We start from the raw sequence: 25,243 nt of genomic DNA on the forward strand, positions 1-25,243 counted from the left end.
GCAGGCAGACTTCTCTCCCTTGAGTCTCTGCTCCATCGCTTACTAGTTAAGTGACTATAAATACTTTTGTAACTGTCAATTGGAGAATAGTGGTCTCCTTACCTACTTCATAAGGCTTTTTGAAGGGTTCACAGAGATCACTTATATAAAAGACATCTCTATCAAAGAAAAAAATCTAAATAGCCCTAAATATAAATTTAAGGTTCCAGTAAAGACTCTCTGTATTGTCCATATGGGCTTGAAACTGATGACTTTATCGACACAAACTTCACGATAGAAAGTGATGGTAATAGGATTGTGAGAATCAGTTCTTGTATCACACACACATGAAAAAATTGCCAGATGAATTTCCAGTAGCATGGTTTAACTTCTGATCACTATCTTTGTGAAATCCAGATTGTTCCAGGGAGAGGCAGATCATATATGCCCTTCATTCCCTTCTCCCCCAGAAGTGAGACCTTGTTTCTACACGAAACAGACGCTCTCTCGAGTTAAATCCAAACAGCGTGCAGCAGTGAGGCAAAAACAAGGATGTGAAGAGAAACTGGTGTTGTCCATGACTGATAGCACACGGGGCGGGGGGGGGGGCAGGAACACCCCACACAGAAACACGACGCATGTGCCCTGGGAGAACGAGCCCTTGAACTTGCAGGACCATTGCCAACCTTTGGCAGTTGGGGGCTCCTGAGTAATGCCGGTGGGGCCATAGAAGTCACAGGTTTTGCTTTTATTTTATCATTATTTTTTCATTTTCAAAACATGAAGTCCCCTAAAAGCCCTTTCTCAAAGAACCTCAAAATGATGGAGGTTTGGGAAAACTAGTTTTGTGCAGGGTAAAGGCTTGTGCAGTGATTAGGAGAACGCCCAGATCCAGGGTTTAAGAGAGAAACCTATTCTGAATGTAAAAGTGAGTTCCACTGCGGAACAATTCACAACATACCCTATACCTTAGGGTTGAATGTAGTCACCTAGTTATTAAGTCCACTGTTAGAGTCAGGATATACAAGTGTGACCGGCCAGACTCCAAATCTCTCAACATCTGCAAGGTGCCTGGTGCAGGGTTGGTATTTAATGTTAAATGGATAAATACACAGTCTACGGAAGGAAGGAAGGAAGGAAGAAAGGAAGGAAGGAAGGAAGGAAGGAAGGACGGACGGACGGGCACTATTTTCCTGTGTTTGAGGAATAACAAAATTGGCAGGTCATGAGGCTGTTTCTAAATTGTAATCTAGGCACGTCAATTCTCTGGACCATATTACATAAACACACCATCAGGCTGCCTATTTCTGCTAAACACGGAGTTTATTGGTACCGTCTGGTACATCTTTAGTCCTACCTTTCCCAATCCAGGCTATGTTAACAGTCCTTTAAAAATCATGTTACATTACTTTGGAGGGAGTACTTCCACCTGAACATGTTTAAAGAAATGTTAGATAAGAACATTTTCCCCACCTCCGATGTCTAACACAGGGCGCATCAGTCTCACGTCAACGTGAATGCACAGCAACCAGGTCCGGGCTTCCTAAAGCAGCTCCTTCAGAGACAGCACATGGCACAGTCCTGGCGCCGTGGTCGAGAGGCCAGAGCGAAGCCGTGTGTGCTGCTGGTGGGTTCTGGATCATCGCCCTCTTGTGAGCTATGTCCGCGCTTTGATCAACAATTGCAAACGACCCAACTGGAGAGAACAAACACCAAGAGCACAAGCAGAGAGACCTGGAAAGCTCTGTAAATGCGGTGTCTGGCTGAGCCCTGAAGGGCGTCCCAGGTTGGGTGCGTGGACCACGGTGACCGCGGTATTGTGGTACGGAGGCTGACGTGGACACCGGTATGGGGGGCGGACATGGAAGGCAGATGAGAAATGGGTGTGACTGCCTCATGGAGAGCTCCCAAAACACGCTGTGGGTGTCGGGGGGGTTAGTTTGTGTGACAGGGGATCTGAATCTGTCTCCTACTGAGCTAAGGAAACAAGTAGAGCCGGGAGTTTTCCTGGTTCGTGATTTCTCCTATATCTGGGTTTGCAGTTGGGTGAAAGACAGCTGTTAAGTGAACACGGTAAGCTTTCTGATGGCGGTATTGGCGGTATTCCGAAGGAACGAATGAAAGAACTAGCTGGCCCGCAACAGCGCACACGACCACGCGCAGGAGAGCTCAGAACCCACGTGAGCATCTCTCACCAGGGAACCTACTCCTATTGTCTCTGTTTCATCACCCACCTGTGGCTTTCGCTCACCACTTTTCCATCAGACCACACTGCAGGAGTTGCAAAGAGGCAAACTGCACATTTGCAGCTTATTACCCTATGCAAGTACTGTGCCAATTCATCAACGTGGTAAGTAGGAGGCAGAGAATGTCCCAAAAGCCCAGGCGGCCACTGGCCTGCCAGGTAAGAGTGTCTCAAGCAGCAGCATTCTTCACACCCAGCAAGGGCCACCCACTTCTTTGAGAGTCCTTAATGGGGTCCAGCATGTGGAGGGCACCAAAGAAGTCCGTCCGCCCTTCTAGTAGAACACTCTGCTAGTTAACACAGTTCTTCGCCATTCTTCGATTTCTGTCCACCTGTCGGATACTGTCTGTAACGTTAATGGTGACTTCTTTTGCAGACATTCGCTTAGCATCTCTTTTAGCCTGTTAAAGTTTAACATCATGAATTGAGTTAGTAGAAAATATTCAAATTTGCATTCATCTCTTGAGATTGTTACATAAACGTGCGCGTGTGCACACACACACACACACACACACACACAGAGGCAGGAAGAAGAACCCACGAGAACACATGCATATATACTCCTTTTCAGAGGTTTCTCTGCTGAAACTCTAATACTGACCTAGCACAGAGCCTGGCATAAGGCATGCTCAGTAAAACATTGCGGAATGAATGCATTAATCGCTAAGGTCCATCAAGGGGTAGTGTGGAAGGTTTCACAGTTAGCTTTAGTAAAGCAGTGAAGGAGTGGAGCTTTGGAGCCAGACAGACTTTGTGGTTCAAACGCTGACTAGATAATTCCACCATGAGCAAGTTTTTTTCTAACCTAACCCTCAGTTTTCTCATCCGTAAAATAGGGAATATTAATAGTACCTATCTCACCAGATTATTGTAAGGATTAAATAAGGTCATGCATTAAGGGACTCAGCATAATGCCTGTCACTAAAAAAAAATGACCAAGGGGGCCCTTGGTGGCTCAGTCGTTAAGCGTCTGCCTTTGGCTCAGGTCATGATCCCAGGGTCCTGGGATCGAGCCCCGCATCGGGCTCCCTGCTCAGAGGGGAGTCTGCTTCTCCCTCTCCCACTCCCCCTGCTTGTGTTCCCTCTCTGGCTGTCTCTCACTCTGTCAAATAAATAAACTCTAAAAAAAAAATGACCACAAAAAGATTTAGTAAGTATAATAAGCAGAAAGTAAGATAGATTATCCACTTCTAAGTAAAGATAAACCAATGATAAAAGTCCAGAGTTCATATTAAATACTAAAGCACTGACTAAACTGTAGGTTCTTCAACTACATGTGTCCCGCCTCAAGAGTAAACTTTAACTAGTGGGGAATGATTTTGTGCCCGTTCTGCTCCACTGCTTGGAGCGAGCGCGGGAGGGGTCACAGGAGTTGCCCCCACAGTGATGGACAGACAGGTGCCGCCCGATCCCCAGTCCAGGAGGACCTGGTACCTAGCTCCTGGGAGCGTAGTCAGTAAATAACTTCCAGGTATCCCCCTGGGGTGCTCAGCTGCAGAAAGCCACCTCCCCCGGGTCCTGCCCTTGCCAGGGTGGCCCAATGCGGGGGTACAAAGGCCTGGCCATTTGGACACAAAGCAGGCCAGCTCTGACAAGGCGCTAGGCTCTAGAGGTCCCCACGGGGCGGGGTCAGCTGCAGCTGCTGCTCAGCCTGCATCTGGCTGGCTCACCTCCTCCGTCTGGCCACTCCTGCTTCCATCCGTCCTCACCACAGTGGTTGATGCCCGATGAGCATCCTGTATAATGACATCTCAACGTCTGCCTCCTGGAAAACACGGTCCGCCTCAGATCTGAGGGAGCATCTCCCAGGGCGTGAGCATCTCCCCATGCTGGGTGTGAGTGTCGATAAATGCATATTCTTAATATAATATGACCCCCGAATACAAGACAACTACTTTATCTGTACTGCATCCAAAGACATGGTGGACTATGGGGCCACTGGAGAAAAAGAAATTGGCCTGTTTGATTTACTAACAAATGATCTGTAGTTTGTAACCTGTCACATAAATCCTGTGTAGTAGCTGCTGGGATGCCCCTTCCAGATTCTCTTACATGCCTGCTGCATCCATCCCCCAACTGCTGTGAGTTTTGGCAGCTAACTGCTCACAGCAGCACCCATGTTTTGAAAATTGCCCTCATCTGATCAGAGCCACCTTGCTCAGAAATGCGACAGAGGTCACACACTAATTCCTGGAGACAGCCCAAAGCCAATGTCTGATTGTTGCGGATACAAAAGGCTGGCCATTTTGCCTTGAGGGGATATAAATCTATGGCATCTTCATGCTCCAGAGCCCCTGTGGGATCAGGCTCCATGTGGGATTCAGCAGAGCTCATATAAGGCTGAACTGGGTCCTCTGCCCCTCCTGCTTCCCTTACTACCATATGGGCTTCACCTGAGACTACTCTTTCAATCAATTGCTTGCACAAGAATCCTCATCTTGGGCTCTGCTTCTAGGGAACCTGACCTAAGAATACTTTATGGGTGATCTGAGGGGCGTTTAGGGGATAATTTTGTCTATATGCAATGTTAGTCCTGTCCGTTGATGTCATGAGCTAGGACTTCACTGTTCTCCTCTTCATGTTCCCAGTGCCTGGCACCATCTGAGACAGAGCAGGCTCTCTATTGAAGTTTGGTTGAATTAGTGGATGAATGAATGAATGAGCACACTGCATTTGTCAATGCGCCCTTGTTTGAACAACCAGAAGTCGATGCTGTTTTAAGGACTTAGTCTTACTCTCAGCTCTTCCAAGCCTGAACTGGCACCAGGGTAAGCAGTGACTTTGATGGGTTTATTTTTCCCTAAAAGCAGAGAACTCCTAAAGTCCCACAACCAATTTTGTCTCCTAAAGAAAGAAAAGTGCGGCAATTAGGAGGCCGATTCCATCTGATTTGCGTTCCGGGTGTTGCTGCATACAGGCCTTGAGGACAGGGCATGGAATGGAGACACAGAGGCTTTATTTGAAATGAGCCAAGTTGACAGCAGCTTTCCCCTCAAACCGGTAGGCAGGAAGAGAGCTTTCCAGAATGGAAATGTAAACTTTCCAAACAGTATAACTGCTTTTCTTTAGAGTTCCTGGCAAGATTTCACAAAAGGTTATTAAAGATTATACACAGAAAATGCTCTGTTCTATATTTTAGTCTGCTTTTCTAAGCTTAAAAATATAAGCAAAAATTCAATAGTTGGATGATTCTTCATTTCCTTGCCTGTTTAAGCGTCCAAAGCTACACAATAGTCACTCCCAGAACAGCCACAGAATATGTATGGTTTTAATCTCAAGAACAACGGAGCAATTTCTGTTTTTTCTTTTTGCAGTTTCTTAAATCTGGATATCCAGAGCCCATCCAAAGTGGCATTATTTAGAGCACAAGCTTTGGGGCCAGACAGAGCTCGCCTTAGGGCAAGGCTTTGTCACCAGTTAGCTGCTGCAAGATACGCTGCTTTAGCCTCTCAGCCTCAGTTCCCTTACCTGAAACACGGGGCACTAATGCCTGATTCTTTGTGGGCCTTTTTGAGAGAATTAAGCATGTCACTCAGCATTAATAGGGTGACCAACTTTTCCCAGCTGGCCCAAGATTGGCCCGTTTTAAAACTGGAAGTCGTCCGTTCTGGGAACCTGCTCAGGCCCCCGCAAACCAGGATGGTCGGTCAGTCCAGTCAGAGCTGCCATTAATTCTATTTGCAAAATGATGATGTCAAACATTCTAAATTTCAACTGCAAACCTTCTTATTCTACCAGAACTATGGGTCTTGCTGCAGCTTCTTCTAAACAACACCCACGGTAAGCCTGCGCCGTGTGCATTTGGATAAAGGGCAACTGAAGTTCTGTACTCCCGTGGTGGCTACAGGCTCTAAGCCATAAACGAGTCCACTCTCAAATAATCACGCTGTATGAACTCTCTCAAGTTAAACAGAACAACAAGGCATTCTCTTGCAAGTGCCTTATGAAAGAGCAATGCAGACATTCGGGGGTGGGGGGGGTCGTTGCTGGAATCTAGGTACAACTTGGAAATCTCAGATTTCAAGCCCAAATGAGAGGGAGAAAGAGAACTACAATGCCACGTTATTTTCTCTAGAAGCCCTCTTGAGAAGTTGCGTTGCCCTCCTACAAGAGAAGAGCTATCGGGATACACGGAACAATTTTCCTATTTAGTTCCTCAGACAGTGTGTAGAAGAGGCCTTTTCCCCTATGATGTGCTTCTCAGCCAGCCAAACCTTTTTATTTCACAGCCCACTCCCTTTATTTAACTACAGGAAAAGAAAACATGTCCCATTTGCAATTACTGGCTTAAAAAAAAAAAAATCTCCTGGTTTGCAACTCAGTGATGAGAGAAACCTAGTTGGCACCTTTTTCTTCTGTGGCTCTCTGCTCATTCAATCCTTCTCCCACTTCTAAAATTCTTGCTTTGTGAGTTTTATCACCACTGACTCTTGTTAATGGGCCACCTCTTGTTTCTCACTCAGCTTTACAGCTTTTCTCTTCTTCCCTCTGCCTCATTTGCATTTCTGCAGGTTTAGAACTCTATGAATCATGGATTTTAGTCCTCTTGAGGCTGCCTCTTTAATTAAAAGTAATTTATCGGCTGCCGTTTCTCAAGGGTAACCAGATTGACCGTGATAACTTCCTGGCAGCCTCGAACCCAGATGAACCTGTTTCTCTTGGGGTTTTAGAAGTCGACGACCCAGCTCGTTCTCTATGGAAGTAAGGGCAGTGTGCCTGGACTCAGGGGTGCAGCTGAGTCTGCTCACCATTTCTCACGTCCCCCCAACATGGGAACACAGATGTTCTCAACTTTACTTTGACTCCACAAATACATCTATACCTAACACGGGATCATCTGAACCTTTTCACAGTTCCTCACACACAACAAAGATAAGCAAGGCTTACTGAGATTATGATTTAGCAGACATCGATTTTTCTATAACTGTATTTTTTATTTATAAAATCAATACAGAATTATAGTAAAAGAAATTCAAAGAGTAGAGAAGGCACAATGAAAGGCATTGTTATGCTCTGGCCACACTTGTGCTTTTCCCAGGGGTAACACAGCTAATGATTTCTCTCTCCCAGTATTCTTTACTTCCTTCCTGGCCTTAACCGTGGTTTGGATTATGTATTTGCTTTTTTACTTGCATATTTTCTACATCCTCATCAGATTATAAACTTCAAGAAGGTAGGGACCCAGTGTGTTGCATTCACCAGAATATATCCCCAGAATATAATTTAGTGCCTACCACATAATAGACACCCAACAAATAACTTGATGAGCACATGTATAAAAAGAAATCTTCAGAAAGAAGACAAAAAAATGTCCTGGGAATAGCACACCTGTTTGCCCTGCCCTAGAACTTTCATACAGTATTTACATTATGCTTACAATTGATTGTTTCTTGCACCATCCCTGAGAGACAGCCAGAAATAGTACTGCACTCCCTTTCCCAATGAGACAGGGGAATTCACTCAAGCCAACATAATTTGCCCAAGGCCAATGTCAATGAAGACGGTGGGTTGAACTAAAGATGGTGGACCCAGGTCCCACATCCAGCCTCCCACAACTCTGCCAAAGCTTACTCTGAATTCTCCACTGTTTTTTGGTAATGGGAAGGAAGAACATGGGGTTTGGAGGCAGACAGATCTGGGTTTTAAGTCTAACAGAGCCACATCACTATTCCTTGGGCCATGTTGGCCAAATACCTAACCTTCCTGAGCCTGTTTTCCCGAGTGGGAAACGCTGCTTCCCCCTTAGAGTGAGGGGTAAAGATGATGCCATATGCAGTGTGTTTGGCTCATGGCAGACACTGAAAATATCAGCTCCCCCCTCTTCCTTCCCAAAAGATTAAAGACTGAGCCTTGTCAGCTGCAACTCAAGACATTTTTCTTCTTTTCAGTCAAGCCCCATTAAAGGGAAACAGATAACAACTAACGTCTAGCTATTCCTGAATTCTGTGATTTTACTTGCTGCTGCTTCATGGCATTCATTCGAGGTCATCAGGAAACATTTGATCGTAGCAACTCCACCCAGGGCCAGGATGCTAGGCTCCCAAGGCAGGGGTCAGGTTATGCCTCAGGCAAAACTCTCCAGAACCCCCCAAGCCTGGAGCAAATCCTGTGCCGACCACAGCCTCGTGCATGGTACTCACTTAGGCTACTCAGCATAGGGGTTTAGATCTATCTGGTAGCAAGTGCCAAAAGGAGTTGTTGCTTTTCAACTTGAACCTCAGGTAGATCAAACACTAGGAAGGCAGCAGAACCTGCTTGAGAAAAGTACTGGGGATCCCACAGTACAGTCATCAATCATATGATGGTGGCGCTGGGTAGGAGTGGTGCTGTGGGAAAACTTTCTAATCCTAGTGAAGTTCTAGGCCAGCCTCATTCAATCAAGGAGACCCAGTCAAGGATTTCTCAGATGCTGAGATGTCAGGAAGGTCCCAAGGAGTTAGTGAGTACATACTAGATTCATAACCCTGAAGTAGGCTCAGGGGGCAAGGGAATAACGAATAAGGAGGTCTCTGCCCTGAGAGTCTTCCAGTAGGATTGGTGTTTCTACAGACCCTTAGATGAATAGTGAGTCTTGCAATTCTTCATGTATATAAGGTGGCAGCCAGCAGATAGATAGCTGCAAATATGGAGGTAGTGAAATCACCACACACACACACACACACACACACACCCCTCCACATCCCTATACTGCTAAATTCCCTCCTTTCCCAGGCTCAAACGAAAATGTGCATCAAAGTGCCCTTCTGACAGGTCTCCCTCTCTGGTTTTCCTTAATGGTTTCTTTTGTTCTCGCCCTCCTTTTTTTTTTTTTTTTAAAGATTTTATTTATTTATTTGAGAGAGAGAGAGAATGAGAGACAGAGAGCATGAGAGGGAGGAGGGTCAGAGGGAGAAGCAGACTCCGCGCTGAGCAGGGAGCCCGATATGGGACTCGATCCCAGGACTCCAGGATCATGGCCTGAGCCGAAGGCAATCGCTTAACCAACTGAGCCACCCAGGCGCCCCTCTCCCTCCTTCTAATGGCATGTTTTTGTTTTGCAAGGAGAAACTCATATTTACTTTCCAAACACTTCTCATATATCTCCTATTACCACCACCCCAGAGAAATTCTGGGCTTATCCTATCCTCCTTTCTGGAGCAGGCCTCCCTCTTTGGCCACAGCCATTTCTGGCCGAAGTCCATCTTTCCCGGACTGGACCGAGGCTGGCCACCGGTCAGACACTGGGTTGGGGCGGGGGGGGGTGGGGGCAGGAGCAGAAAGAGGAAGCTCCTCTGCTGAGAACCAGTCAGGACATCGGTGGAGTTCTTCGGCACGGTCTGGCCCCTTTGTCAAGAATAATAAAGTAACTCACAATGATGCAGCTTCCGAAGACATGCGGGCTCATTGGGAGGCCAGCCACACACTCAAGTTTCATCTGCTCAGAGCTGTATCCACACATACATTTCTACCTTAGCTGAATACCTGAGGAGATAGTTCTGGGGGAGAAAAACAGGAGTCCTAAGGCTGAGGAAACGGCACATTCAGCCTGGAGAGCAAATGTTTGGAGGCAGCCCAGAGTTTCCTGAACGATTAATTAGCAGGGCAGAAGAGCAGCTACAGGACTTGCTCCTGGGTTTTTGTCAAGCTCAGGGAAGAGGCTGGGGGAAGGAGACCCAGTCAAGGATTTCTCAGATGCTGAGACATCAGGAAGGTCCCGAGGGACTGGAAGGAATCCCAACACACAGTAGAGAAAGAGAAAGAGCTCTCCACCGAGACAGTTCCAACTTGCCGAATATCCTTACCGTCACATTCCTCTCGCTAGTTAGCACCTATTCACACCAGGCGGGAGACAGGGGCCGAGGGGATTGCAAGAAGGAAGCTATGGTCTGTCTGCTGGGACATGAAGTGGCGAGGGGCTCAGAGCAGGAGATGCTGCTACCCACAGCCATTAGCCCCACTAGCTGTCCCCAGCGCCCTCCAGAAAGCAGGGCGACGTGTGCGGAGGTGTCTACCTTAATGGGAGGAGTTGCCATCCCCTATTAATGGCCTTTTATTTCCTTGAAATAAACAGCACTGCTTCAAATCGGTGAAGCCCTTGTTCATGTATTCTGTAGTATCTGACCCCCCCCAGCCTCAGCCCCATTAAAATTGGCAGTCGCTTCAGAGCACAGGACACGTGTTCCTTTTCCACCCCTGGGTCCCTGGCATCAGAACAGTGCCTGGCACCTCGATGGCCCTCCATGGAAGAACATGACACGAATGAATCCAAGGAGTGCTTATAGGAACCGAGCAGAACTTTTCCAGGCCTAGCAAGGATTGCCTCTAACACGCAGACCTGTTTTCTACATCGGAATGTAGGCAGGTGCATAAAGATGCATGCTTCATGAATGGGTTCTTCTGGAGAAAGACAGCTCTTAGAAAGTGCCCAAAGCCATCAGCCCGGTGGCCGGATGCCATACAGGGGAACGCGGTGAAATGGTAATAGGTCATCTTGGGGGGGAGAGGAAGAGAGAAGAGGCGAGTGGATACTGCCTGAGCCAGTCACTGAAAAGGCAGGAAGCTTTGGCCCAGAGTATAGGGGAGCAGCGAGGAAGAGGTATGTCAAAGGCCCTGGAGGGTTTAGGAAGAAAATGATTTTCCTTGAGCAGATTCACCGCCGAGAGCTGTGTTGGGACGAGATAGCGCTGCTGACGGGAGCTTCAATCAGAGGTAAGCTTGGCTTGTGAACCACCACTGTGGGTAGAAGAACCTCTGCCATGGCTTTTGGGGGGGCGCAAGACGTCTGGCGGCTGGTGAGATCCCAGGACACAAAGACCACTGATGCCCTTGAGCAACTGTCTGAACACTCAGAACCGAAACCCGCTGCTCCCTGATCCTGTTTGGGAAGTGGCTACACCACAGCCATTGCTCCCCGGGTTGTGAAAACAACCTGCATGGATGGCCTATCAGCGGGTACCACCTGCTCCCAGGGATGTGCTGGTCAGGTGGGCTAGCTCCTCACCCCCCCCCCGCCTCCAGGGGGGCCCCACCGTGTGTGTGTGTGTGTGTGTGTGTGTGTGTGTGTGTGTGTGTATGTGGTGCGGGGGCTGCTTCCCTCGGCCATCGCTGAGTTTCCGTTCTCCTCTGTCAACTGGTGACAATATCAACATTTTACAGTCATTGTGAGCATTGGGTGAGATAATAGAACAAAGTGCTTAGTGCCCTATGCCTGCCTGCAAGGCTGCTGTCACGGGCCTAAGGAAGACTAAGCACAACTTACTGGCTTTATTTATGTATTTGTTAAAAGATTTTATTTATTTATCTATTTATTTATTTGAGAGAGAGAGAGAGCAAGGGAGGAGCAGAAGGAGAGAGACAAGCAGACTCCCTGATGAGTGCGGAGCCTGACGTGGGGCTCTATCCCAGGACTCTGAGATCATGACCTGAGCCAAAATCAAGAGTCGGTCCCTTAAGCAATTGAGCCACCCAGGGGCCCCAACTTCCTGGCTTTAAATTCTTATGTTCCATAACTGGAATTCATCTACGGCTCGTTAGCGTGTAAAGCTGGTTAGCGTGGAAAACTACTTGTCAGTATCTATAGAAGTTGAATATATCCCCATCCTATGAACCAGCAATTCTACTTCTAGGAATATACGGAAAAGAAATGAATGTCCACCAGCAGGCATGCACACAAAGGTTAACAGCTGTATTGTTCACAGAAGCCCCAGACCAGAAACAACCCAAGTGTCCTTCAATAGAATGGTTACGTTCACATAATGGGATACACATAACAATGAAAATGAGCAAATCTTTGCAACTCATAACAGCACAGATGAGTCTCACCAGGCCCATGTTGAACAAAAGAAGCCAGGCACAAAAGAGCACATACCATATGGTTCCATTTACAAACGTCTAAAAAATAAGCACAACTGGCCTAGAATCTAGCTAGCTGTCAGAAGAGTGGGTAGGCTGCAGGGGTGGACAGTGACGGGCACATCCCAGTCACCACGGTGAGGGGCACAAGGGAGATTTCTGGGGTACAGAAAATGTTCTGTGTTTTCACATGGATGACGGTTACATGGGTGTGTCGCCTTATAAAGATTCATTGCACTTACGCCCGATGTGGGCGTTTTTCTGAATGTACGTTCTATGTGGTAGATAGCATGATTGCCCTTAATCCTTTGCTGTCTCTCCACTGGGGACAGTGTGTACTTCCTTGCCCTCTTGATGTTGGGCTTGTCCATGTGACCCGCTTGGGCCAAGAGGAGGTTGACAGGCAGGATACGAGCAGAGACATGAAATGGGTTCGGATAGTTTGGGTTTGCCCTCTTGGGTCTCTACTGTAGTCATGAGAAGACATGCCTCAGAGATGCTGCTTTTCTGGCCTGATTCCCAAAATAATATACACGGAACAGCTGGAACTACACGTGGAGCCTGGGGTCGAAAGTCAGGCCTAGCCACTCAACTTGCAACTGATTGTGAGGGGAGAAACCAAAGCTGACTGCTCGAAGCCACTGAGCCTGGTGTGCTCTGGTATGCAGCATTACCGCGGCCATAAAGGACCAATCCCTTATTCTTCAGTAAAGAGTCCGTTCACATCTCTCTGCTCCATCTTTATAATAGCAGCCTGTTTCAAGTGCTGGAGGTGGGTGGCACCCGCCTCCAGCACTTACATGAACAACTCATGTCATAAGTCAAATGAATCGGTTTCCTTTTCTATAAATTGGGGATGATGCTTACTTTACAGCGCTCTTGGGGGGATTTAATGCCCCAGCAGACCTAAAAGCACTTTGTAAATTGCGGAGCACAATTTTAAAGGGCTGAATGCTGGGGGTGGGGGGGCAGGAAGCCAGTGTATGGATCATGCCACACACCGGGCAAAGCTGCCTCCTGCCTACCAGGACCCAGCCTGACTCAAAGGGTGAGGGCACATGCGTGGGAAGGAGGCTCCGGAACAAATGTCAGGCCTGCGCTAAAGCAGTCACCCAGCTTTTGAGCATAGTTCTGTGGGGCCTACCCTTGGGGGACAGGCAATGATGCTCACGTCTCTAGAAGGCCAGCTCATGCACAGGCCGAGTAGGTGATCCAGGACCCTCAGAGGGCCACCCTCAAGTTCAAGTCTATCCCCTCCCCTCCATGTCTTTCTTGAGTCTAAAGAGCTACCCCCAGTGCTTCATTCCATCCTGTTGGGTGCTGTGCGCCTAACCATCCCCTGCTAATCCCTACTGCCTGTCTCACAACACTTCTCAGTGTACACAGAGCAGGCCCATCTGTTCTCTCATTGTGCTATTATTTCCATTGTGTGGATAAGGAACCTGAGATTCCGAAAGATTAAGTGGTTCCTGCCAGGCCACTTAGTTAACAAGCATTAAAGCTGAATTGGCAACAAGTTTTCTAACCAAGGGTTAGGGAGGTAACTCACTCAACCTAGCAAGAATTCCATCATTAAAGAACCAGTTGTAGAATCAGGAAACAGGTGGCCCTGGCCTGAGGGGACAGGACCAGTAAATTTTGACAGGGGAGAGTTGGGGGGGGGGGTAGGTTTGGAAAATCAGCATCAGGTAAGCAGTGGACTTTGAGGAGGGTGGGGAAGGGGCAGATGAGGAGGTGGGGGAGGAAGGAAGAGGTAGGAGGCCGACCCCTGGTGGGCCTACTAAGGGCAGTCTCTCCCGCGGGAGGAGCTAGGGCCAGCAGGGGGAGCACTTCCCCACAACAGCTCTGGGAGAAAGGAAAGACTCCAAAGGAGGCCCCCTGGCTCTGTGATGCCACAGCCCTGCCTCTTCTTCAACACTAACAGTCTGAGGGTGATGCTGCCACCACATTCTGCAATGATAGCCCCCCCCTCCACCACCACCGTGGGGATGCTCCCACTGCCTGCCTCGGCGGAGGGTGTGAGGTAAAAACGCCTGGCCTGTCTCCTACCACACCTGTCTTCTCTCTCTCCTTCCCTGCCCACTGCCTGGCCCCAGACGGGTTCCTGTGCCCAGTACCATCCTCAGTATGAAGATGGTGAGAGCTGTGCTGAAGGGATCCTCGAACAAAGCTGTATTTAAGCAAACACACGCTTCCTTTAGAGAGCAGACAGCAAGGGCCCATCTCTGCTGATTCAACAAAACATGGCAACCCTCGAGGCAGGGATGGGAATAGGGTGGGGTCCTGCCTTTGCAACAGTTTTCCCATGGGTGGAGTAGAAGACTCTCCATTGGCATGGGGAGCCGTCACTGCTCCTTTCCTGGGCACCATCTCAGCGTGGCCCTGTTCTGAAGCAAGCTTCTCCCCGTTTCTCCAGAACCAAGTGGCTTCTGTGGCTGTGACCTACCTCCGTGGTCCGAAGGCCATTCTGTTTCTGGGTCAGAGGGCCTAAGCTGAGGCTCTGGGGATTCGGGCACTGGGTCCCACAGCTCATCTTCTTGTCTGGGTTGGAGATTCCACCTGGGGCTGTAGATCGGGGCACACCATTGGAGGAGAGTCCATCTTCCAGCACACCTTGGGGAAAGAAGCAGAGGATGGCACGGGAGTCTTGCACATGACAGTTGCTGCAAACAATCCCCAAGCGTGTGGGGGGGAAAGCCACAAAGAAATAAGTCACCACAATCCCACCATGCGAATTACCCTTTCCTAAAAGAACATGTGTGGGGGGTTTTAAATATATATATGTATGTATGTATGTATAGGCTCCACGCCCAGTGTGGAGCCTGATGTGGGGCTTGAACTCATGACCCTGAGATCAAGAGTCAGACGCTTAACTGACTGAGCCACCCAGGTGCCCCTTTGTGTGTATTTTTTTTTTTTTTAACAAAAATGAGACTTTAAAATAATTTTGTAACCTGAAACTTGACATTTTTCCATGCCTTTCAATATTCTGCCTTGTTAGTTTTCACACAATAAGTTTGCCATTGTACAGATGTGTCACCATTTATTTATTTTTAATTTTTTTTAAGTAAGCTCTATGCCCAATGTGGGGCTTGAACTCATGACCCCAAGATCAAGAGTTGGATGCTCTACCGACTGAGCCAGCCAGCCAACTAATCCCCTCTAGCTGGTTATTTGTTTTCACAATAAATGTCACTGTGGTTGAAACTCCTTAGGCTTTAAGCTTTCTTCTTCTCCTTTTTTTTTTTAAGATTTATTTATTTATTTGAGAGGGAGAGAGAGAGCAAGAGGAGGGGCAGGGCGAGAGGGAGAGAGAGAATCTCAAGCAGACTCCCCAATGAGCTTAAAGCCTGATGTGGGGCTTGATCTCACGACCCATGAGATCACCACCTGAGCTGAAATCAAGAGTTTGACGTCAATGGACTGAGCCACCCAGGTGCCCCTTAAAACTATATTCTTAATTACCTCCTTAGGATAAATTCCTGTAAGTGGAGTCACTGGTTTGAAGGTTATACAGTTTTTTACACCATTCCACCTGCAGGTGTTGGACTGAGCATATGTTCCTTCCATAACAAATGCCAAGAAATGATAGAATGAGGTTTAAATAAATAGCCTCACTGAAAAGCAAGAGGGCTACATCAAGGAATACTTGGTTGAAGAGTACCTGACTGGACAGAGCAAAGGCGGCCCAGGAAGCATGAGCGGGACGAGCAGGTGGGAGACCAGAAGCGGGCAGAAGCTCTGCAGCAGCTACAGGGGGCCAAGGGCAACCAGGTGGACCGGTCATTCTACTCCTCAGCAGCTGAGGCCGGTCAGCAGTCACAGAGCGGTCTGTGAGGTGGGATGTTGTGACAGAACAAGAAATACATAGGTGGTCTTTCCCCCCAGTTCCCAGCACAGATCTCCAAAAACCCTGGTAATTACCTGAGTGACAGGGGGATAGGAGCATCTTTTGTTATAACATTTGGTCTTTGCTCCAGTTCATGACACAGAGCTCCTAAATTCCTTGGAATTTTGTGAGTGACAGGAGAGATGGGAGCGCCATTTATTCTAATGAGGCAACTCTTGGAGGTCCCCTTGATAGCTTCAGGATAGGCGCCGGTTGCCAGAAAAACCTAATCTTGACTAAGAGCTTGGAACTTTCAGCCCCACCTCCCAAACTCTGGGGAGGAGGATGGGGCTGGAAATTGAGTCATTTGATTATGCCTACATGATGAAACTTCCAATTAAAAAAACCCTTAAATAACAATATTGGGGGAGCATCCAGGTTGGTAAAAGCATCCATGTGCCAAGAGGGTGACAAACCCCAACTCCACAGGAACAGAATGCACTTACGAATCTTCTAGACCACGCCCTATGTACCTCTTCACCTGGCTGTTCATTTGTATCCTTTATAATATCCTTTACAATAAACTGGCAAACATAAGTAAAGTGTCCCTGAGTTCTGTGAGCCATGCTAGCAAATTATTGAACCTGAGGAGGGGATATAAGAACCCCAACTTACAGCTGATTGGTCACACGTACAGGCGGCGACCTAGGACTTAGGACTGGCATCTGAAGTGGGGGACAGTCTTGTGGGACTGAGCCCTTCACCTGTGGGGGCTGTGCTGACTCCAGGTAGTTGGTGTCAGAATTGAGCTGAATTGTAGGACACCTAGTCAGTATCCGGAGAGTTGGAGAACTGGTTGATTTGGTGGGAAAAAAATCCCACACATTTGGTGTCAGAACTGTTGTAAGTAGAAACAGCACAGAGAGGGGCCTGCCTCAGAGAGAAGAGCAGTACTCTCAAGGGCTGGTGACCCCTGAGAGAAAGAGAAAGAGAAAATCCACACCATGAGGGCTGACTCTGGAAATAGTGCCAAGAGTTAGGCCAATAGTTTCCATCCCTGCCTTCCAAGTGGGCTTCTTAAAAGAAGTAGGTGCAGCTGACGTTCTACATGAAATTTCAGTTACAGAAATTAGCACAAAACAAGAATAAACAAACATTTGGAGAAGGCCAATACCATAGAAGAGAGACAGCAAACTTTACGGTGGAGACCCTAGGAAATGTAGCTAATAAGGTATGTAGCAGAAAATCTTAAATAAGTGTAGTTAATCTGCCCAGAAAAATGAGGGAAGATAAGGTAAGCACAAAACAAGGACAAGAGTGACTAAAGATATTTGAAATAATAATTTTAACTGTTGAAATGAATTTTTAAAAACTCAGTAGAGAAGCTGAATAGCAGGACAAACATAAAGAGCAAGTGAATGAGCTGCCCTAGGGATTCTCCTGGAAGGAGCAAGTGAAGGTATGAAAAACACGTTGGGAACACAGGATCAAAATCCAGACATTACAACCTCAATCGAAGATTGGTTCCAGAAGGAGAGAGTAGAGAAAAATGAAGGGAAGTGTTATTCACAGAAATAATAGTATTTCTCAGAACTGAATGAAGAAAGATGTGAAACCCCAAATTGAAATAGCCTACCAAAAACTTGACAAGACCAATGAAAAGAAAAGCCAACCTAGATAGAGCTTAGTGAAAATTCAAACCCTGTCAATAACGAGAAAAGCTTCAGAAGAGGAAAACAAAAACAAAAACAAAAAGCGGAATGAGACTGACATTAGACTTTTTATCAACAACCAATGGATGTAAGAAAATATGGAACAATGACTTCAAGATTTCAAAGGATAGGCACATTGTGAAGTCTTTTGCAATACTTCGCCAGATTTACCTCTCTAAATCTCCAATTACCCTACTGCCCTCTGCCAACAGTATATGAAATGGCAATATTCCCCAAACCTGCACAAACCCTGAATATTTTCTTTTTTGTTTCTCATCTTTGCCAATTTAAGAGGCAAAATAAAGTATCTCACTGCTTGGATTTACACTTCCTGATTTACTAGAGATACCATATAATTTATGTGCCTATTGGCTAATTGTGTGGGGCTTTTTTAAAACTGTCAAGTCATTTGCCTATCTTTCTTTTGGGGTGTTAGCCTGCGTTTGCTTTTAATCAAACTTAAGGAAAACAAACAAAATCCTTTCCCAGAGTGTTGAGAAATTATTTGCCATGAGGCACGCATCAGAAGCACAGCGTGTTTGATGTACAAAGAGAGGGAGGCTTGGCTGACTAGGCAGAGCTGGTAAGGCCACAACCCCAGCGCAGCCGAGGGAGCAGTGATCCAAAGAACACACACGTCCACCTAGGACAGTGTATGTAGCCTGCATGCCGGATATATTCCTTCTGTTCCTCCACACTCACTTTCCCCTCCTCCCTACCCTGTTCTATGTCCCAGGACACTGACCTGAAGAAACCATGTCAACAGGCTCCCCCATCCACTGGTTTCTGTTTGGGTTTGCCAATGGGTACCACTAGCTCCTGAGCAGAGGGGTCTAGAATAGCGTACTGAGGTCAGGTCTTTGTTCCCCTAGCTGCCTCCCCGCAGGGTCGCCATGGGTGCACTGTGTCCTCTATACACTCCTCCACCAAAAAAATGTACAGAACCAAGAAAAGCTAGAGAGACCATGCAATTAGGAGGCTCCTGGTGACTTCTGGGAAGGCTCAGAGTGGTAGGAACAGAGGACAGATGGCAAGTTGTTGAGTAGGAAGTTATAGATGCTGCATCGGTCAGGGTTCTCAGCTACAAGCAACAGAAATTGACTCTAGGGAACTAAAGTAGGAAAGCAATTCATTTAAATGCTCGGGGAGGCTCTCAGACTTTCTGGGAGGGCTGGATGTTGAGTCACAGAGGTTATCTATCCAAGCACAATGTCCCAAATCCCTCCATAGAGCTTGGTCTCCGAAGCCCTACACCCTGGAAACTGGCCTCAGCATTGCTGCCACGCTTGTATTAAAAAAATTATTGTTGTTTTTCTGAAATTCCTGAATTTTATCTGACAACCCTACTGGGTGCCAAGTGCCCCAGGCAGGGGGACATTGTTGTGAAAGCTGCATTGTGCTAGACCCTAAGCTGCACCTGCAATTCTACTCCATGCCAGCCCTCTCAAGTCTGAAAGATGGGAGAGTGACTCTTATTTTACAGCAGAAGAAACAAGTTTAATGCAGGTTCTGTATGTTTCCAAAGCTTGTGGTCTTAGCAAGTATTCACATAACCTTCAAAGAAAAAATCCGAAGTAGGCAGTTCTCAAATTTTAGTGGGCATGAGACCCACCTGGGGTGTCCGATAAAATGCAGATCCCTATGTCCAACCCCCAGAACTTCTGATTCAGTAGGGGCCCAGGAGTAGGCAGTTTAACAAGTTCCCTCCACCCCTACCCACTTCCAGTGATTCTGAGACATGGAATTCTAAAAACTGCACTTTTAGGCTCCTGACATGGAAACTGATGCTCATGCTAGTTTTGAGGGTTACATGCAAAATGCCCAACTATATTTCTTTCCACAGTGAACTCTGTAGTAGGAAATTGAGAGACATCTGTGTGCCCCTGGGGTATGTCTTTTTTTGACATCCTTCACAAAATTTTCATTCCATCCAGAAGACAAGCCAAATCACCGACTTTGCCAAAAGATAGGAAACAGCTGTGTCCAAAGCTTGCTGAGAACTTGCAACCGATGACTTCTTGCCAGTTTCTTGCTATTTTGGAAATGGAGCTGGGAGGGGGTCAGCACAGAGAAATTAAAAATGATAGTGGAAGCCATGTGGAGAGCAGGACAAGGGGCAACTCCTCTGTAACCCAAGCATCTGGCTTTCTTTGGTGAAGGTGATCTCAGTGTCCGAAGTCATTGAAACCACCTGCAAGTCAGACCCTCGATGACAGAAAACCAAAGTATAAGACACTAGCAGTCTATTTGGGAAGAATCTCCTAAAGCCACATCAGATGAAAACTCTGGCTCATCAGCGTCTGGGCTTAGGCCCTAAGCACGTGGCTGATGATAATTTTGCCCGAACTGAGGTATATACTAAATAAACTGCAACTACCCAGCCACTTAGAATTTGTCTCCTTATTTTTCAAAATGAACTAAAATGGAGAGGGAGCTGTCATTTCTTCAATGTAATGAGTAATTTCTGAGCACACACTATGTGTAAGAAGCTGGTATGCGGCTTTTTGTAAGGCTAATATCAGGAAGTCCTTTAAAAATGGTGAGCAACCCTTACATTTATTGTCAATTGATTTTGAACAAGGGTGCCAATGGAGAAAGAGTTTTTTCTTCTTTTTTTTTTTTTGGTGGAGGGGGAGATGGGGGAGAGTTTTTTCAACTAGTGTATGGGGCAACTGGATATCTACATTTGAAATAATGAAACTGGACCCCTATCTCATACCATATACAAAAGTTAACCCAAAATGGATAAAAAATGTAAATGTAATTGCTAAAACTATAAAACACTTAAAAGAAAACACAGGCATAAATCTTCATGATCTTGGATTAGGCAATGGTTTCTTAAAAATGATCCCACAAGCACAAACAACAATAGCAATTGGGCATCAAACCCCCAACCAAAATTTGGTTGGACACCAAAATTTAAAACTTTTGTGCCTCAAAGGACATCATAAAGAAAGTGAAAAGACAATCCACAAAACAGGAGAAAATTTTTGCAAATTTATATCTGATAAGGGACAATTAACCAAATGAAAACATAGGCAAAGGATATGAATAGACATTTCTTCAAACAAGAATGCAAATGGCCAATAAGCACATGAAAAGATGTTCAACATCACTAGCTATTGGGGAAATATAAATCAAAACCATGAGATACTACTTCACACCCACTAGAATGGCTTTAATAGAAAAAGGCAGATAATAACAAGTGCTGACGAATATACGTAGAATTCGGAACCCTCACTCACTGCTGGAAAAACAGTGCAGCCACTTTAGACATCGTCTGGCAGTTCCTCCAAAGGTTAGACGTAGAGTTACCATATGACCCAGAAATTCCACTCTACGTCTATGAAATGAAATGAAATGAAAACCCACGTCCACACAAAGACTTGTACATAAGTGTTCACAGAGCATTATTCATAGTAGCCCCAAAATGGAAACACCCCTAATATCCAACAATGACAGATGGATAAATAAAATGTGGTATACACATACAATAGAATATTATTTGGCAATAAAGAAAACAAAGTACTGATACATGTTACAACACTGATAAACCTTGAAAACATTATGCTAAGTGAAAGAAGCCAGTTACAGGTCACATAGTATACCATTCCATTTATATGAAATGTGCAGAAATAGGTAAATCTCTAGACAGAAAAAGAGATTAATGATTGCCTGGAGCTGGGGTTGTTGGGGGGGAAATAAGGAATGACTACTAACAAAGGATTTCTTTTTAAGGTGATGAACATGTTCTGAAATTGATTGTTCACAACTCTGAGAATATACTAAAAACCATTTAATTGTACACTTTAAGCAGGTCAATTGTATAGTATGTGAATTATAGCTCAATAAAGCTGTAATTTAAAAAAATGTCAGCAACGCATTTTGGAATATTATATTGACTAAAGAAAAGAAAGAAGCACATTTGGCTTTGAACAGCAATGGGCTGTTCCTGGTCAGGGAGAGAGACTGACCAATGGACTTGTACATCTACAGGGATAACGGCAATTCAAGTCTAACAGTTGCCAAAGGCCATGGGTCCTGGGTAGGAGGGTGTCGGAGGGCCCCTGTTCCCTGAGATGAGTTGCCAGCCTATCACATCTGCCCTTGGCAATGGGGATTGGTGGTGCAAATGGCTTCCCCCTGGTATTCCGCAGCGTGCAAGAAAGACTCCTGCTGAGAGCAACAGCTGAACTGAAAGGATCCCAAGAGAACCAAGGGGAGTCCCGTCTGTCCGCACTGAATTCAGGCAGGCCTGGATGCCTCTCTCCCCAGAGACACCCAAGGACAACAAACAAGCTAATGAACTGGGAGGCAGACAGAAGGAAAGATCAAGATCTCACTCTCCTTCTCCGTGCTGATACTGTTAGAATCTGTCAGTCTTGCTTTTCCCTCTCTCCCTTTGATCCCCTCCTTCACGTGCTTTGATCCCCTCCTTCACATGCTTCTTCCTCATCATCATAAGTGATCACTTATTTGTTCTTTTATCCTCTGTCTTAGAATTAGCCAGTCATTTGAAAAACAGTTGTTCCGTGCCTACGACGTGCCAGGCACTCTGCTGGGTGCTGGGTTACACCCGAGCTTATGGTGCAGGAGGATGGCAGTCTCTCAGCGAAATCTTCCCTCCACCCACTTTCCCTTTCTTCCTGCCTCTCCCAGTCTGCACTAAACCCTCCAGGTCCACACCAGAGAGGGTAATGGGAGATGGATGGCAAAGGCTGAATTCCCATTGGCGGGGGGGGGGGGAGACAGAAGACAAGAATTTGGACTGGTGTTGACAATTATCTGTGACAGGTAGAGGGCGAGGCGAGGCAGCAAACATTTAGAAGACAATGCATCATATCCATCCGTGCATCTAACTTTCCCTTCCTTTTCCATGAAACCCAGTCCGGATCCCACCTTCTTACTCAGGCTGAAACTGCCTCTCCAGGGAATTGTCTACCTGAGCAATCCCAGGCAATCCCCGACAAGTGGCGCCCTTAGCATGGCTGGGAAGGCAGTCCCGGGAATAGGGTGGAGTCCCAGGAGGCCCCTCCAGTGCCTGCTGCCATCCTTGGCCATGGCCCTGCCCATCATGGCCCCATTTCTGCTTGAATGGGGAGGCTTACTTTGATCTTTCATTCCTACCCCACTTCCTTATGTGTGCAGACAAGGTGTGCTGGCTTGTGGCCTGGCTTCTTCCCACAAAGTCAGCAGATCTAATCAGTTAGGGTTTTAAAAACACTCCAGGGTTGCACCCTAATGCTGCTCCCAAGATGCCTGGCCCCATGCTAGTCTTCATGGCCTGCCCTTCACTCTTTTACTTAGTGAAATTTTTCTTTAGGGAAAGAGTCACCCAATGAAATTTTCCTCTCTGTTTTCTTTTATTCCTTGGTTCATTTTGGGGGATGGTTAGCCCTTTAAGGAAGTGGCAGCTTGTTTCCTGGTGGTTGTTTTTTTTTTTTTACTCCTTGACACTTTCTGAGTTTAGTACAACTAGCTTTTTCAGCAGGCTCTTTCCAGGCTGGCTGTAGCTGCACTAAATCGTCCTCCTAGGTGGATGTTAGAAATTAGGCAAGACATCCTTATTAGACAGAAGAAGTATATGTGGCTCAATCAGAATTAGGAGATTTAAGTCAATTGTATTGTTTTAATTCTTGACATTTTAAAATGATCCAAAGCAATCAATCAATCCTCTAGCATCTATAAGTGCCTACCCTGTCTAGCACTGGGCTGCTATTAGTGGATATAAAGCATTTGCCTACCTGAATTCTTTATGCTTCTGTCCCTTAATTGGAAACTTCACAGTTTATTTAAAAATTACTGAAAAACAGAGCCGTGCAAAATTTAAAAAACAAAATACTGTTTCTTACCTATCAGAATGGCAAAAGTTAAGTCTGATAATATTCAATGTTGAAAGGGTGTGGGTCCATGGGTTCTCTCATAGGTTGCTGCTGGGAGTGTAAATCAAACTATTTTGGAGGACAATTAGCAGAATCTATTCAAGTTTAAAATGTGCACACCATCATGAGTCAGCGATTCCAGTCGTCAGTGTCCACTGTGGAAAAGCTCTTATCACTGCACAAAGAGGCCTGTTGAGGACACTCTTTATACCACTGAAACAGTGGAAAATGGAACCAGCAGACCAATCAGTTTACTAAGCCAATTTACTAAATAAACTGTGCTTTACCTATCCTACAGAATTCTGTACAATTTAAAACTATAAAGATTTATACAAAAAGAAGTCCAATATATAATAATGAGTGTAAGGCAAGTGGAGGATAAATATATTAAAAATGACAGCTTTTATGTAGGAAAAACACTGTTATATACGTTATTATATTTTTTCGCACAGCAATACACACGTGTGTGTATATATCTTTATGTGTATATATGTATTTATATGTATACATATATGTGTATGTATATATGTGTGTATGTGTACACCCAACAACCTGATAACGATGTTTGTCTCTGAGGAAAAGGCAGGGAACCAAGATCAGAGGGTGGTTAATGGGGCCTTATCTATAACATGTCTCCTTTTAAAATATATTACTTCTGAAATAAAAATGATTTTTTAAAAATAGAGCTATGTCATATTCTGCCTTTTCTCATTAGTAGTGGCTCTGGACCCACGTAGAATATCTGGCTATTTAACTTATAGTTATTAGATTATATTTGATCATCAAATACGCTATCAAAAATAGTAATCAAATATAACGACACACAAGAACAAGAACAGCCCACAAGCTGTTGCTTAACATGTTGCTATTAGTCCATTCTACAAAGAAAGGTCAACCATTTTAAAATCAAGAGATGAGATGTCTAAGTCTCTGTAGGGCCGTCAGACAATTCACTGGGGCATCCTAACAGTGAATGTGGATGGAACTAATTCTAGATGTTGGTTAGAACCTGGGGATCACTTACATGACTGAAATCAGGCATGGTTAGTCCCCACAGAGGAGAGGATTCTTGCACAATGTTTAGAAGGAAAGACTGGGCATTGCTGACATGAAGATAATAAAAGAAATGAAATGAAACTCACATTTGTGGGCTCCCATTGAGTGCCAGCCCATGCTAAGAACTGAGGATCTAAAGACAGGAGGACTCCTGAAAGGACTGGTAGCTAAGAGCATGGCATTGGAATTTGGTTCCCAACTCTATTTCTCTGTCACACCAACCATATAAGTAGGTCTTACAATCCCTTATTTTCCCAGAAGAGGAGACTGAGGCTCACGGAGCTTAAGTACTCTGCCTGAGGTCCTACAGCTGGGGCCAGAGCCAGGCTTCCACCCCAGGTCTGTCAGACTCTAAAACCTTTGCTTTCAATGCATTTGTGTTTACTCCCATCATTTAGAAGAAAAAAAAAAAAAAGAAAACCTACAATGAATCATGTTCTCCCTTTTCAAGGCTAGGCAATAACAGAGGTGTATGGTATCATCAAAATAAATGAAAGACTTTTTGTTTGTTGTTTAAAAGATAATTCCACAGCTCAAAGGTCTTACTCCTCAGGGTGGAGCTGGTCTTTAGAAAGACTTAGAATCTGGGCGCCTGGGTGGCTCAGGCAGTTAAGCGTCTGCCTTCAGCTCAGGTCATGATTCTAGGGTCCTGGGACGGAGTCTGCTTCTCCCTCTCCCTCTGCCTACAGCTCCCCCTGCTTGTGCTCTC

The 25,243-nt window shown here is 45.9% G+C and overlaps 1 protein-coding gene across 3 annotated transcripts in view; it reads right to left on the reverse strand.

Annotated features, from left to right (window-relative positions):
- Window positions 1-1,283: 1,283 nt before the first annotated feature.
- The window catches only part of BAALC (BAALC binder of MAP3K1 and KLF4), a 75,932-nt gene continuing 51,972 nt past the window's right edge, over window positions 1,284-25,243 (reverse strand). For 2 of the 3 annotated variants that reach the window (XM_036120145.2, XM_036120148.2), the window contains 2 exons: window positions 14,502-14,668; window positions 1,284-2,625 (listed from right to left, as the gene is read on the reverse strand). In XM_036120145.2, the coding sequence (XP_035976038.2) occupies window positions 2,515-2,625; window positions 14,502-14,668 (278 nt within the window). In that variant the 3' untranslated portion in view covers window positions 1,284-2,514. Of the gene's footprint in view, window positions 2,626-14,501; window positions 14,669-15,719; window positions 15,887-25,243 lie in introns of all 3 variants that reach the window. The other variant, XR_004925863.2, reaches the window with a different exon arrangement.

Source organism: Halichoerus grypus, chromosome 5 (genome assembly GCF_964656455.1).
Source record: "Halichoerus grypus chromosome 5, mHalGry1.hap1.1, whole genome shotgun sequence".
Taxonomy (NCBI): Eukaryota; Metazoa; Chordata; class Mammalia; order Carnivora; family Phocidae; genus Halichoerus; species Halichoerus grypus.